The 12,832-nt window shown below is 33.4% G+C and overlaps 1 protein-coding gene across 11 annotated transcripts in view; it reads right to left on the bottom strand.

Moving 5' to 3' along the window:
* LOC117338656 (GATOR complex protein WDR59-like) overlaps nucleotides 1-4,194 on the bottom strand; it is a 47,399-nt gene extending 43,205 nt beyond the window's left edge. For all 11 annotated transcript variants that reach the window (XR_004535008.1, XM_033900024.1, XM_033900019.1 and 8 more), the window contains exons 1-4: nucleotides 4,128-4,194; nucleotides 2,775-2,824; nucleotides 2,291-2,435; nucleotides 856-941 (exon numbers count right to left, since the gene is read on the bottom strand). Coding sequence is in view for 10 of the 11 variants with exons in the window: in XM_033900024.1 (XP_033755915.1) it covers nucleotides 856-941; nucleotides 2,291-2,435; nucleotides 2,775-2,824; nucleotides 4,128-4,181 (335 nt within the window). In the remaining variant the exon portion in view is untranslated. The remainder of the gene's footprint in view (nucleotides 1-855; nucleotides 942-2,290; nucleotides 2,436-2,774; nucleotides 2,825-4,127) is intronic.
* Nucleotides 4,195-12,832: the final 8,638 nt, after the last annotated feature.

The following is a 12,832-nucleotide window of genomic DNA, read 5'->3' on the forward strand; positions in this document are numbered from 1 at the left end:
TTTACCCATTTTGGCCCCGCCCCTCAAGCCCCCAGGGTGTCAGCCCCACCATTTGTACAATTTTGAACCCTCACCCCATAGTGATGCTACCAGGCAAATAGGAGCGATGTCCTTTGCTTGGTTTCAGAGAAGAAGTCGTTTATATTAATAGAGCCAAATTGACCCCTTTTGGCCCTGCCCCTCAGACCCCTGGGGGGTCAGCCCCACCTTTTGTACAATTTTGAGTCCACACCCCATAGGGATGCTTCTAACAAAATTTGGTCAAATTCTGATCAGTGGTTATGAAGAAGAAGTCAATTGTTGACAGACGGACAGACGACGGACGCAACGGTATGGCATAAGGTCATCTTGGTCCTTCGGACCAGGTGAGCTAAAAAGTCTAATGTAGAAGGTTACCTTTTCCGTATAAAATCCATCTGAGGACAGTTATTACAAACAATAACCATTGGAATTTTTAAACTTAATAAAAATCACAATATTTACTACAACATTTTAAGAGTTCCATGACACTAAACGATATATGGGGACATTTTAAGTGTTCCTTGACATTTAAGGATATACACTACACGCTACTTTACACTGACATGTGAATGAAGCTTACCAGACCAATGTGGAGGGATCCAAACTAACCTGACAGATCTGGGGGGCCCCAAGCTTACTAAACAGATCAGGAGCCCTCAAGTTTACAAGACAGATTTGGAAGGATCCAAACTTACCAGTCTTATTAGGAAGAGCCCTCTGAAGGGACCCCAAGCTTACCAGTCTTATTAGGAAGAGCCCTCTGAAGGGACCCCAAGCTTACCAGCCAGATCAGGAAGAGCCCTAAGTTCATCATACAGATCTTACAAAACTTACCTGACAGTTCTGGTATGACCCTTCATCATACATTGATTGGTACAGACACCATCCTTCCATGCAAACAGGTCCAACCGCTCATTACACTACAACAAGCAAAAGTGGGCCTTTTACAGGAGATTCAGTCATGCATGTATTTGACTGCAAACTAAAGGTAGACTTGTATGATAGATTAACGTTCAGCAAAAAGGTGATACATTTATTATTTGGAAACAAAAATCAAAGGGCCAAAGGCCCTGAGAAACGTCAGGGTTTGAGGTCATAAATTAAAAAAATTTAAAATTAGATTTTATAGTCAGACAGATACATTTGTATCAGATGAAATGTATTAATCTGGTTATTCCTATTCTATATATATTCAAGAAAACATGTATAACATATTTATCTATTGAAAACTTTCCAAGAGCGGAGTATAGTTCTTTCCCAGACATTTTCCTTTCATGTTTGTGGAAGATTATTGATATACTTCTGAATCAGTAAAGCTGCTTGTAAACTTTGAAAAAAATCAACTGAAGGACAAATTGGTCAATCAACAGTTACATGTACAACATGCAGATAAAATCCTAGATGTACACAGCCCAAGATTTTTTCTTTATATTATAAGATGTTAATTAGGCCTAGCAAACATCTATTTTATGACCCCTAGTAACATCGAAAATGCAAATATTTTATCTCCGATAGAAAACTGTGGTCGTGCTGTCGGTCACGCTGTCGGACGAGACATATATAGGCCTACAGTTTTGACCAACAAGACGCCAGTACATCAGTCACGGATCATAATCGTTAGATTATTTTCAAATAAACAAATAATAATCTTATTTAATAAAATCCTCATGAAAAAATGGCAATGTAGTTTGTTACAACTTGCCTTTAATTCCTGTTGATATTTCTTACGTATTCTAGCGACATACAAATAAATATGAAACTTTGAACGATTGCTGGTTTAGTTACATTAGACATAACCGCCATTTTGGCCGATAAGTGATGATCATGTGATTAGTCACGTGACATCTGAAGTTATTCTGTGGAATGTTTAGCTTCAAAGCTATTTATAGAATTGTAAACATTTGACTACGTAAACATGGTTGGTTTTAAGCTTATATGAAATGTTCCTGCATATGAACTCAAGATGAACATATGAGTCTAAGACATGTAGATAATATCTCTGTGGACGCATGTAAATTTCCACGACGATAAAACTGAATTTTTTTACTTTCGTTTTCAAGGCAGGATTGAGACAGAACTACGTAATCCTACGCCAACAAAATTGCATATACTGATGAGGAAAATGTTTATATTTATAATCTAAAATAGTCTAGACCCGTAGTCTAGGGGCCGGACTCTACATACAGTACTTGTATGAGGGGCTGGGCTCCACAGTACTTGTATGAGGGGCCGGGCTCCACAGTACTTGAGGGGCTGGGGTTCTACTTACTGCTGTAACAAAGTTGTGGGCATGTGATGGGTGAGGATTCCATTGGACACAATTGATGTCCCATTTCTCCCACTTGCTTTGTCTTGGATGCCTGGCCAGTGGTTCTGTGGGATTCGTCAAGTCAACAAAGGTCAGTGCCTTTCGACTAGAAAAAACCAAGTTGATTTAATAAGATTAAGGTTTGTTCTGCACAAGAATATAGATTGAGAAGTCATTGCTATAAGTAGGCAAGATTCCATATTTACTGACTCATAATTAATTTGATAAAATTATGCCATTTTATAGGAGGATGATACAAAACAACACTTTCATTAGAGTTTTTACTTTTATATACAATATCAGTTCATTTATCATCAACACACACCATATAACATATTTCTCGTCTATTTTGATATGCTAGGCTTGTGTATATGGTGACAGCTCTACTAAGTACTACAAAAGATGTCATCTCTATGGTATAGTAATGGAGTATTATAACACTTACCCTGCTATTACTGTCACTAGTCCCAAACAGTCGACAGCCATAGACCTTGCCTTGGAAATACAAAACAGTCGTACATTAACACTGATATAGAAATGTTTTGATACATATACCCTCAAATACTTGCGATAACTTACAAGTAACTAGCTACAGTTTCTAACTCTCAATAAGACAAGACACAAAATCATGACTCATGAACCACATATACTAATGTACATATTTACATGTTTTGCCATGAAATCAAAGACAATTACTAGTCAAAAGTGTGTGTGTTTGCATGACAATTTCCATAAAATATCCAGGCTCGATAACTACCACTTCTCAATTTTATTATCAACATAAAAACTGCAGCTAATTGCATGCAGATTTATTAAATTCTACTCTTGCAAGATAAGGATGTTTGCAATAGTCATGATAGATTCAGTTGTACAAAGAGAGGACCAATTTTTGGATTTGGCTCTGCCACACACTGGTTCCTCTGCCAATTTACTGATATATATATTTCAACAATAATTGACAATACAAGAGTGTCGACCCTGTGTTACATTCCACATGTGGCATTGATATACGTACCACCAGTGTTATGACCATGTGGGCTTGTTTACAAATGAGGTCAAGGTAAGCAAAATGACACAAAATTTTGTTTCAACATGCAGTCCCAACGTGCTGATATGGGGTAATATTTTTACCCATTGAATGGATTAGTAATGTATGCATAAGACGACCCAACTTGTGAGCCTTAACTTTGGTCTTAAGTCAGACTTTCCTTTGATTGGCTATCCTGGTGGCACAATGGATCGTCTTTTACATCATTTGAAGTACGACAATTGTTCTCACTGTCCCAATGTTATTTGCTTACAGCTCGAGGGTTGGTAGGCGTAATGACTTGACATGACCCCCCTAAGATCCTCCTCGTCGCATAGTTCTCTCTCAACTTTGTTTAAATTTATGTTTTAATTCTAAAATATACGTTAAAGTTTTTGTTTATAATAAAAAGCTTCCCCTAACGGGACAAGATTTTACAGCCATTTGGGCCTAGACTGTTGGGTATCTTATATTCTATAATTTTTGAGCAAACGGGGCTCGAAGTATGGGCCAGTTTGTGTAGTAGCCTATATGCAGATGTTATAGGTTTACATTGTTTCTAGTCTTTATCAGGACAAATCTAAGAGTTTAACTTTTGGGGCAGTCAAATATTTACTTTCTATTTTGTTTATTACTGTCAGTACTGTACAGTAGCGACCAATTTTCAGTAAAATTGCGACTTTGCATTTCCGTAAGATATATCTGTAGATTCATACATATCAGAAAGAGTGTATTAATTCTGTCTTTGCTGTGCCCTTTTAAAATAATTACCTGCAGATCGCCATAATCTGCAACAATTTGTTCTGAACTCCACATTGTTGCCATTCTCCATTTTCTCTTTTTTCTAACTGAGTCGGCTATACGCTTGGAAAATAAGCGTTCGGACGCTTAGATCAGTCAGGCGGAAAAGGTCCGAAAGACCTGTAACGTAAAGCAGCGTACACCGCTAGTTAGATTATGTTAATTTATTCGCTGAATCAACACCGTTATAAGCTAGCTGATCTAGATTAAAAAAGAGTGATTTTCTAAATGATTGGCCATGCTATATAAGTAACTTATTTGGTCTATATGTTATTATTTACGTTTATTTCATTGATGTAGTTTTTCAATGTCTAACTACATTTTGTATATCATTAGTGGATAGACAGTAAACCTTCTGACTTTGAACGTGATCTTTGACCTACCTTTCTAAAAAAATCCTAATGTTTACCCAGTCTTCGAACAGTGTTGTCGTCTGACAACTCTTGTTATGTAGGGGGTGGGATGGGAGGGGTATTATATAATGCTTTGTAGACCATTAAGCCTGGTGGTAATGAATTCGTTCTTCAAATGGCAATATTTTACTTTCCATGTAAAGAGCTGAAGTCGGTGTTAGGACAAGTTTTGATAAACATATTAATCTAAGTGAAAGTCTACGTTTTTGCAACTTTGTAATTTGTTGAATTGAGTTTTTAAACACTTAATGCAGATATTGTATCTAAATTAGAGACGACTCTGAATTAAAAATAGAGGTATATATATATATTTTTTTTTAAGACAGATACATTGTTTCCATAATTACTTAATATATATAGATATCTTAATTGAAAATAGATATTTGTATTTAAATAGAGATATCTCTTTATGATGTTTAAAATCCTGTCAATGGCCAGAGTCATGAAGGGGCAATATCAATCTACAGGTACTTGGGGTCAGGAACTAAAGTTATAATGGAATTGTCCAATTTTGATTTGTAACATCATTTCTTGTCTATTTATGAACCGATACAACATTGGAATCGATTATAAAGCGCTTTTAAAAAAAACACCCGTTTCTGGTTGTTAATATAACAACCAGGAACGGGTGTTTTTTTTTAAACAATTAGCAACATTCAGAATCTACGTAACCACATAAACCAACCAATGACTGTCCATCAAAACAGGTAATTATATTAAAAGGTTAATTTCTGCGATTAACAGTTGAATAATTAACTAGGACTGTAACAGAAGCGTAGACTATATTAGCACATCAAAAAAGAAGCCAGGAGCGTTATATACATGAGAGCTAAAATTAATTAAACTGTATTACGCAGCTGTTTTGTCCTTCTACGACTCGTCAGTGATGCGAGGGACACCATACAGCTGTTTCGTCCTTCTAGGACTCGTCAGTGATGCGAGGGACACCATACAGCTGTTTCGTCATTCTAGGACTCGTCAGTGATGCTAGGGACACCATACAGCTGTTTCGTCCTTCTAGGACTCGTCAGTGATGATAGGGACACCATACAGCTGTTTCGTCCTTCTAGGACTCGTCAGTGATGATAGAGACATGAAGTGACTAGAAGGCAACTGATCAGAATAGATAATCCAATATATATGTACATGAATTAAAAAACAATGTAGTACCTGTTAACACGATGAGAAATATATGGCTCTTTAAACAATGTGACTTCTCAGATTATAGGGAAATATTAGAATCTATTGATTGGCAAGACCGTTTTGAAAATAACAATGTAAATGATAGTTGCACTTACTTAACTAACAAAATTCTAGAAATAGCTACTAACACAATCCCCCATAAAAATATCAGGATACGAAATAATGACCCACCATGGATGTACAATGGAATACGTAAGATGATTAGATCTAGAAAAAGAGCACACAGAGGGGCAAAAATAACAAATAATCCAAACCACTGGGCTACATTTAGGCAAACCCGTAATGCATGTGTAAATTCTATAAGACAAGCTAAAATAGACTATTATAACAAACTTACTAACAAACTCAAAGAAAAATCAGTTAACACTAGGGATTGGTGGAAAATTGCGAAGAACTTTACTAACTTTTCTAACAAAGAATCTTGTATTCCTGTCTTAATCGAAAATAGCACCTACTACACTAATGACGTTGATAAAGCAAACCTACTTAATAACTACTTCATTGAACAAACACATCTAGACGACGATAACTTGTTTCCCCCTCCACAAAACGACCCATCCTAACGAAACTCTACGCAATATTATACTAACTATCGAAGATGTCAAAGATGCAATTAGTGTTTTAGATTCCTCTAAGTCTTCTGGTCCAGATTTGATAAGTGCTAAGTTTCTAACTGAAGGTGTAAACCAGCTTGCTGAACCATTATGTTTGCTGTTTAATAAATCTCTCCAATAGTCTTACTATCCTGACAAATGGAAAAATGCTAATGTAACCCCTATTTTTACAAAAGGTGACAAAAGTAATACTGCCAACTATAGGCCGATATCACTTATCAGTATTCTGGGCAAGTTGATGGAACGATGTGTTTTTAAATATGTATATAACTTTCTGCACAGAACTAATTTTTTCACGAAGTCACAGTCCGGTTTTATCCCTGGAGATTCTGCTGTAAATCAATTAATTTCTATCACTAATGATATCGGTAAGGCTCTTGATAATGGTAAAGAAATTCAGGTTATATTTTGTGATATAAGTAAAGCTTTCGATAGAGCTTGGCACAAAGGGCTACTTTACAAATTGCAACGGGCGGGAATTTCTGGTAAGCTAATCGATTGGTTCAAAAATAATCTATCAAACAGACATCAAAGGGTTGTTATAAACGGGAAATCATCATCTTACAAAACAATTACAGCAGGAGTTCCCCAGGGATCCATTCTGGGACTACTATTATTTCTTGTTTACATTAATGACATTGTTAACGACATTAACAGCACAATTAAACTCTTTGCGGACGACACCACTCTTTACATGATGATAGATAATCCCATAATAACAAATCAGTTGATAAACAACGATTTAGCGAAAATAGATAATTGGGCTAACAATTGGCTGGTTACCTTTAATCCTACTAAAAGAGAGTCTTTGTTAGTCAGTAAAAAATTAAACAGGCCAAACCATCCTCCAGTATTAATGAACAATACAGTTGTATTAAACGTAACCTCTCATAAACATCTTGGTGTATATCTTTCTGCTGATTTTAGCTGGACTGAGCACATTAATTATATTCTAGGTAAAACTTCCAAGCGTCTAGGAATACTCAGGAAATTAAAATTCTCTCTCGACAGACACTCTTTACAAACTCTATATACATCTTTTATACGACCAATCTTAGAATATGCGGATGTCGTCTGGGATTCTTTACCACTATATTTAATTGAGAGACTAGAACATGTTCAAATAGAGGCCGGTAGAATAGTAACGGGGGCCACTAAACTTGTAAATATACAATTATTATACAACGATCTATGCTGGGAAAAATTATCGGATAGAAGGAAAAAACATAAAATTATTCAGTTTCACAAAATGTTTCACAAAATAACACCAGAATATCTCTGCCCACTTGTTCCTTCTCAACATTCAGATTTGCATGATTACAGAACCAGACAAGGCAATCAATAATTAACTGTTCATTCTAAATCAAATTATTATAAAACATCCTTTTTACCTTCAACAATCGAACTTTGGAATTCTATACCGGCAGACATCAGAAACAACCCCTCTCTGATTATCCTAAAAAAATACCTAAATAAAGACATTAAAACCCCACCATGTTATAGAAATTTTGGCACACGTAACTTACAAATACTACATACTAGACTTCGTTTAAATTGCAGTAACTTGAAAGAACATTTATTTAACAGAAATCTAACGGATAGCCCTTTCTGTTCATGTGGATATATTGAAGATAATTTTCACTTTTTATTCATGTGTGAAAAATTTATTAATCAGCGTAATCAGTTTGTATTTAGTTTAAATTTTGATCTGAATACTGATATTCTATTATCAGGAAACCCAGACTTGTCAAATGAAGAAAATGAAATAATAATTGAAGCTGTACATAATTTTATATTACATTCCAAAAGGTTCGACTAAATATTTATGAACTACTTAGCTTCATCGTAATTTATCCACATCCCCATCGACATCATTAATTAACATAAATAATTTACATAATTATATATCCAAGTATTCTATTCTCCAATTAGATTGCTATAACATAGATTTATTTGTATTCCGCCACTGTTCATCACTTTTCACCATAATTTACCTTTTTGTCAAAATAATTATTTTCTGTTTATTATTATGAAACAGTATTTGTACCACCATACTAATCACCAATATGCCGAACCTTAGAGGGAAATGGATTAATATAAGCTCTTCACTTGTCTTGATTATAAATAAATATTGTTTAAACTAAGATATCTGGACTGGGAAGTGCAAAACACTCATAATTTCAACAAATTATATAACTTTCATTAACTTTTCCCTTCAATAAAGTAAGAGAGAAAAACTAGTTTGGGGTGAGTTGTCATTGTTGGTAAATGGTGCGTCAGTGTTTTTTCGATGTTTGAACTGGTGAAAAAAAGGGAAAGGAGTGTCAAAACGCGAAACGACTTCGGACTCTTCCATGAATAAGTTTATTCCAAAAGTCTGTAAATGAAACCATTTCGGACTATTTCGTAACTCAATTTATTCGAAAAGTCTTTAAATGAATGTCCAAAATAGTTTTGACTTTTACTATTGCACTATCATATACTTGTGATATTTTAGGTCAGCATATGCTTAATAATGAATAAAATTATGGTAAGTTTTTTTCCCACGGTGGGTGGCAGATTATTTCTTCAACATCATGGAAAATTCAAAATTTTCGAATCTTAGCAAACTAAATCAAATTTTGATAGTTGGTTGCATACTTTACAATGACATTTACGGTTACGAAAATACCTTTCCTCAAATCATATTCTGTATAATACACGTAGTTCTATTCTTCACGCATATATATGTTCTGTATAATTATGTAACCCACGATTATTGATGTCACTGTTCTGTATAATTATATAATCCACGATTATTGATGTCACTGTTCTGTATAATTATGTAATCCACGATAATTGATGTCACTATGTTCTGTATAATTATGTAATTCACGATTATTGATGTCACTTTGTTCTGTATAATTATATAATCCACGATTATGGATGTCACTGTTCTGTATAATTATATAATCCACGATTATTGATGTCACTGTTCCGTATAATTATATAATCCACGATTATTGATGTCACTGTTCTGTATAATTATATAATCCACGATTATTGATGTCACTGTTCTGTATAATTATATAATCCACGATTATTGATGTCAATATTCTGTATAATTATGTAATCCACGATTATTGATGTCACTGTTCGGTATAATTATGTAATCCACGATTATTGATGTCACTGTTCGGTATAATTATATAATCCACGATTATTGATGTCACTGTTCGGTATAATTATATAATCCACGATAATTGATGTCAATATTCTGTATGATTATATAATCCACGATTATTGATGTCACTATGTTCTGTATAATTATATAATCCACGATAATTGATGTCACTGTTCGGTATAATTATATAATCCACGATTATTGATGTCACTGTTCTGTATAATTATGTAATCCACGATTATTGATGTCACTGTTCGGTATAATTATATAATCCACGATTATTGATGTCACTGTTCGGTATAATTATATAATCCACGATTATTGATGTCACTGTTCTGTATAATTATATAATCCACGATAATTGATGTCAATATTCTGTATGATTATATAATCCACGATTATTGATGTCACTGTTCTGTATAATTATATAATCCACGATTATTGATGTCACTGTTCGGTATAATTAAATAATCCACGATTATTGATGTCACTGTTCTGTATAATTATATAATCCACGATTATTGATGTCACTGTTCGGTATAATTATATAATCCACGATTATTGATGTCACTGTTTTCGTATAATTATGTAATCTACGATAATTGATGTCACTGTTCGGTATAACTATGTACTGCACGAATATTGATGTCACTCTTCTGTTTCATAATGTAATCCACGATTATTGATGTCACTGTTTTCGTATAATTATAGAATCCACGATTATTGATGTCACTGTTCTGTATAATTATATAATCCAGGATTATCGATGTCACCATGTTCTGTATAATTATATAATCCACGATTATTGATGTCACTGTTCTGTATAATTATATAATCCACGATTATTGATGTCAGTATTCTGTATAATTATGTGTAATCCACGATTATTGATGTCACCGTTCTGTATAATTATATAATCCACGATTATTGATGTCACTGTTCGGTATAATTATGTAATCCACGATTATTGGTGTCACTGTTCTGTATAACTATATAATCCACGATCATTGATGTCAGTTCTGTATAATTATGTAATCCACGATTATTGATGTCATTATGTTCTGTATAATTATATAATCCACGATTATCGATGTCACCATGTTCTGTATAATTATGCAATCCACGATTGTTGATGTTACCATATTCTGTATAATTATATAATCCATGATTATTGATGTCAGTTCTGTATAATTATATAATCCACGATTATTGATGTCACCATGTTCTGTATAATTATATAATCCACGATTATGGATGTCACTGTTCTGTATAATTATATAATCCACGATTATTGATGTCACTATGTTCTGTATAATTATATAATCCACGATTATTGATGTCACTATGTTCTGTATAATTATATAATCCACGATTATCGATGTCACCATGTTCTGTATAATTATATAATCCACGATTATTGATGTCACTGTTCTGTATAATTATATAATCCACGATTATCGATGTCACCATGTTCTGTATAATTATATAATCCACGATTATTGATGTCACTGTTCTGTATAATTATATAATCCACGATTATCGATGTCACCATGTTCTGTATAATTATATAATCCACGATTATTGATGTCACCATGTTCTGTATAACTATATAATCCACGATTATTGATGTCACCATGTTCTGTATAAATATATAATCCACGATTATTAATGTCACCATGTTCTGTATAATTATGCAATCCACGATTATTGATGTCACTGTTCGGTATAATTATATAATCCACGATTATTGATGTCACTTTGTTCTGTATAATTATGCAATCCACGATTATTGATGTCACTGTTCTGTATAATTATATAATCCACGATTATTGATGTCACTATGTTCTGTATAATTATGCAATCCACGATTGTTGATGTCACCATGTTCTGTATAATTATATAATCCACGATTATTGATGTCACTATGTTCTGTATAATTATATAATCCACGATTATTGATGTCACTGTTCTGTATAATTATATAATCCACGATTATTGATGTCACTGTTCTGTATAATTATATAATCCACGATTGTTGATGTCACTATGTTCTGTATAATTATATAATCCATGATTGTTGATGTATGTGCTCTGTATGATTATATAATCCACGATTATTGATGTCACTATGTTCTGTATAATTATATAATCCACGATTATTGATGTCACTGTTGTGTATAATTATATAATCCACGATTATTGATGTCACTGTTCTGTATAATTATATAATCCACGATTGTTGATGTCACTATGTTCTGTATAATTATATAATCCACGATTATCGATGTCACTGTTCTGTATAATTATATAATCCACGATTATTGATGTCACCATGTTCTGTATAATTATGCAATCCACGATTATTGATATCACTGTTCTGTATAATTATATAATCCACGATTATTGATATCACTGTTCTGTATAATTATATAATCCATGATTGTTGATGTCTGTGCTCTGTATAGTTTATTTTAGATATGAGGTGCATTGAGAGTTTCATTTCTTTTGTTACAAAATAAGAATTTTGAAACATATTCTTGTATATTTTGTATTTGTAAATAATCCTCCAATAGGTCGAGGTCGTGCATCATTCACTACTGAGACACGCCTGATTTAAATCAAACTGAATGGGACCCGCTGTTTGTAGATCAACTTCAAAACGAAACACGATTTTCATTCGATAAAATTGGTTGAGAGTCCTCGTTGTCAATTATTGAAAAGCGAATATTGCTTATATAATTAAAGTAAAATATCACTGGCTCCATGCTCGACGTGTGTAGATAACATAAGGTCTGCCTTTATAGGTGAAAGGCAGACCTTGTCATTGTCATACATTATAAGTCAGGATGGTTTTATACAGTTGATAAGGTTTCCTGTATTATATTATAAACGAAAGAAGTTCACGTCTTTTGAAGTGAGCGGTTTTAAAACCTCTAAGAATCGAAAATGTTCTGTCCGGTAATTTTGTCTTGATTTCTTTTCAAGTAATCCTGTTTCCTGTTTCCAAACCGAAAGATACAGAATAACTATGGTGTTATAGAGGAGAAGATATCTCTCGGGTGAAATTATTAACTTACTATGTATAGAGATATGAACTATTATAACTTACTATGTATAGAGATATGAACTATTATAACTTACTATGTATAGAGATATGAACTATAATAACTTACTATGTATAGAGATATGAACTATTATAACTTACTATGTATAGAGATATGAACTATAATAACTTACTATGTATAGAGATGTGAACTATAAATGAAACAAACGACAAGACAG

Source organism: Pecten maximus, chromosome 11 (genome assembly GCF_902652985.1).
Source record: "Pecten maximus chromosome 11, xPecMax1.1, whole genome shotgun sequence".
Lineage (NCBI taxonomy): Eukaryota > Metazoa > Mollusca > Bivalvia > Pectinida > Pectinidae > Pecten > Pecten maximus.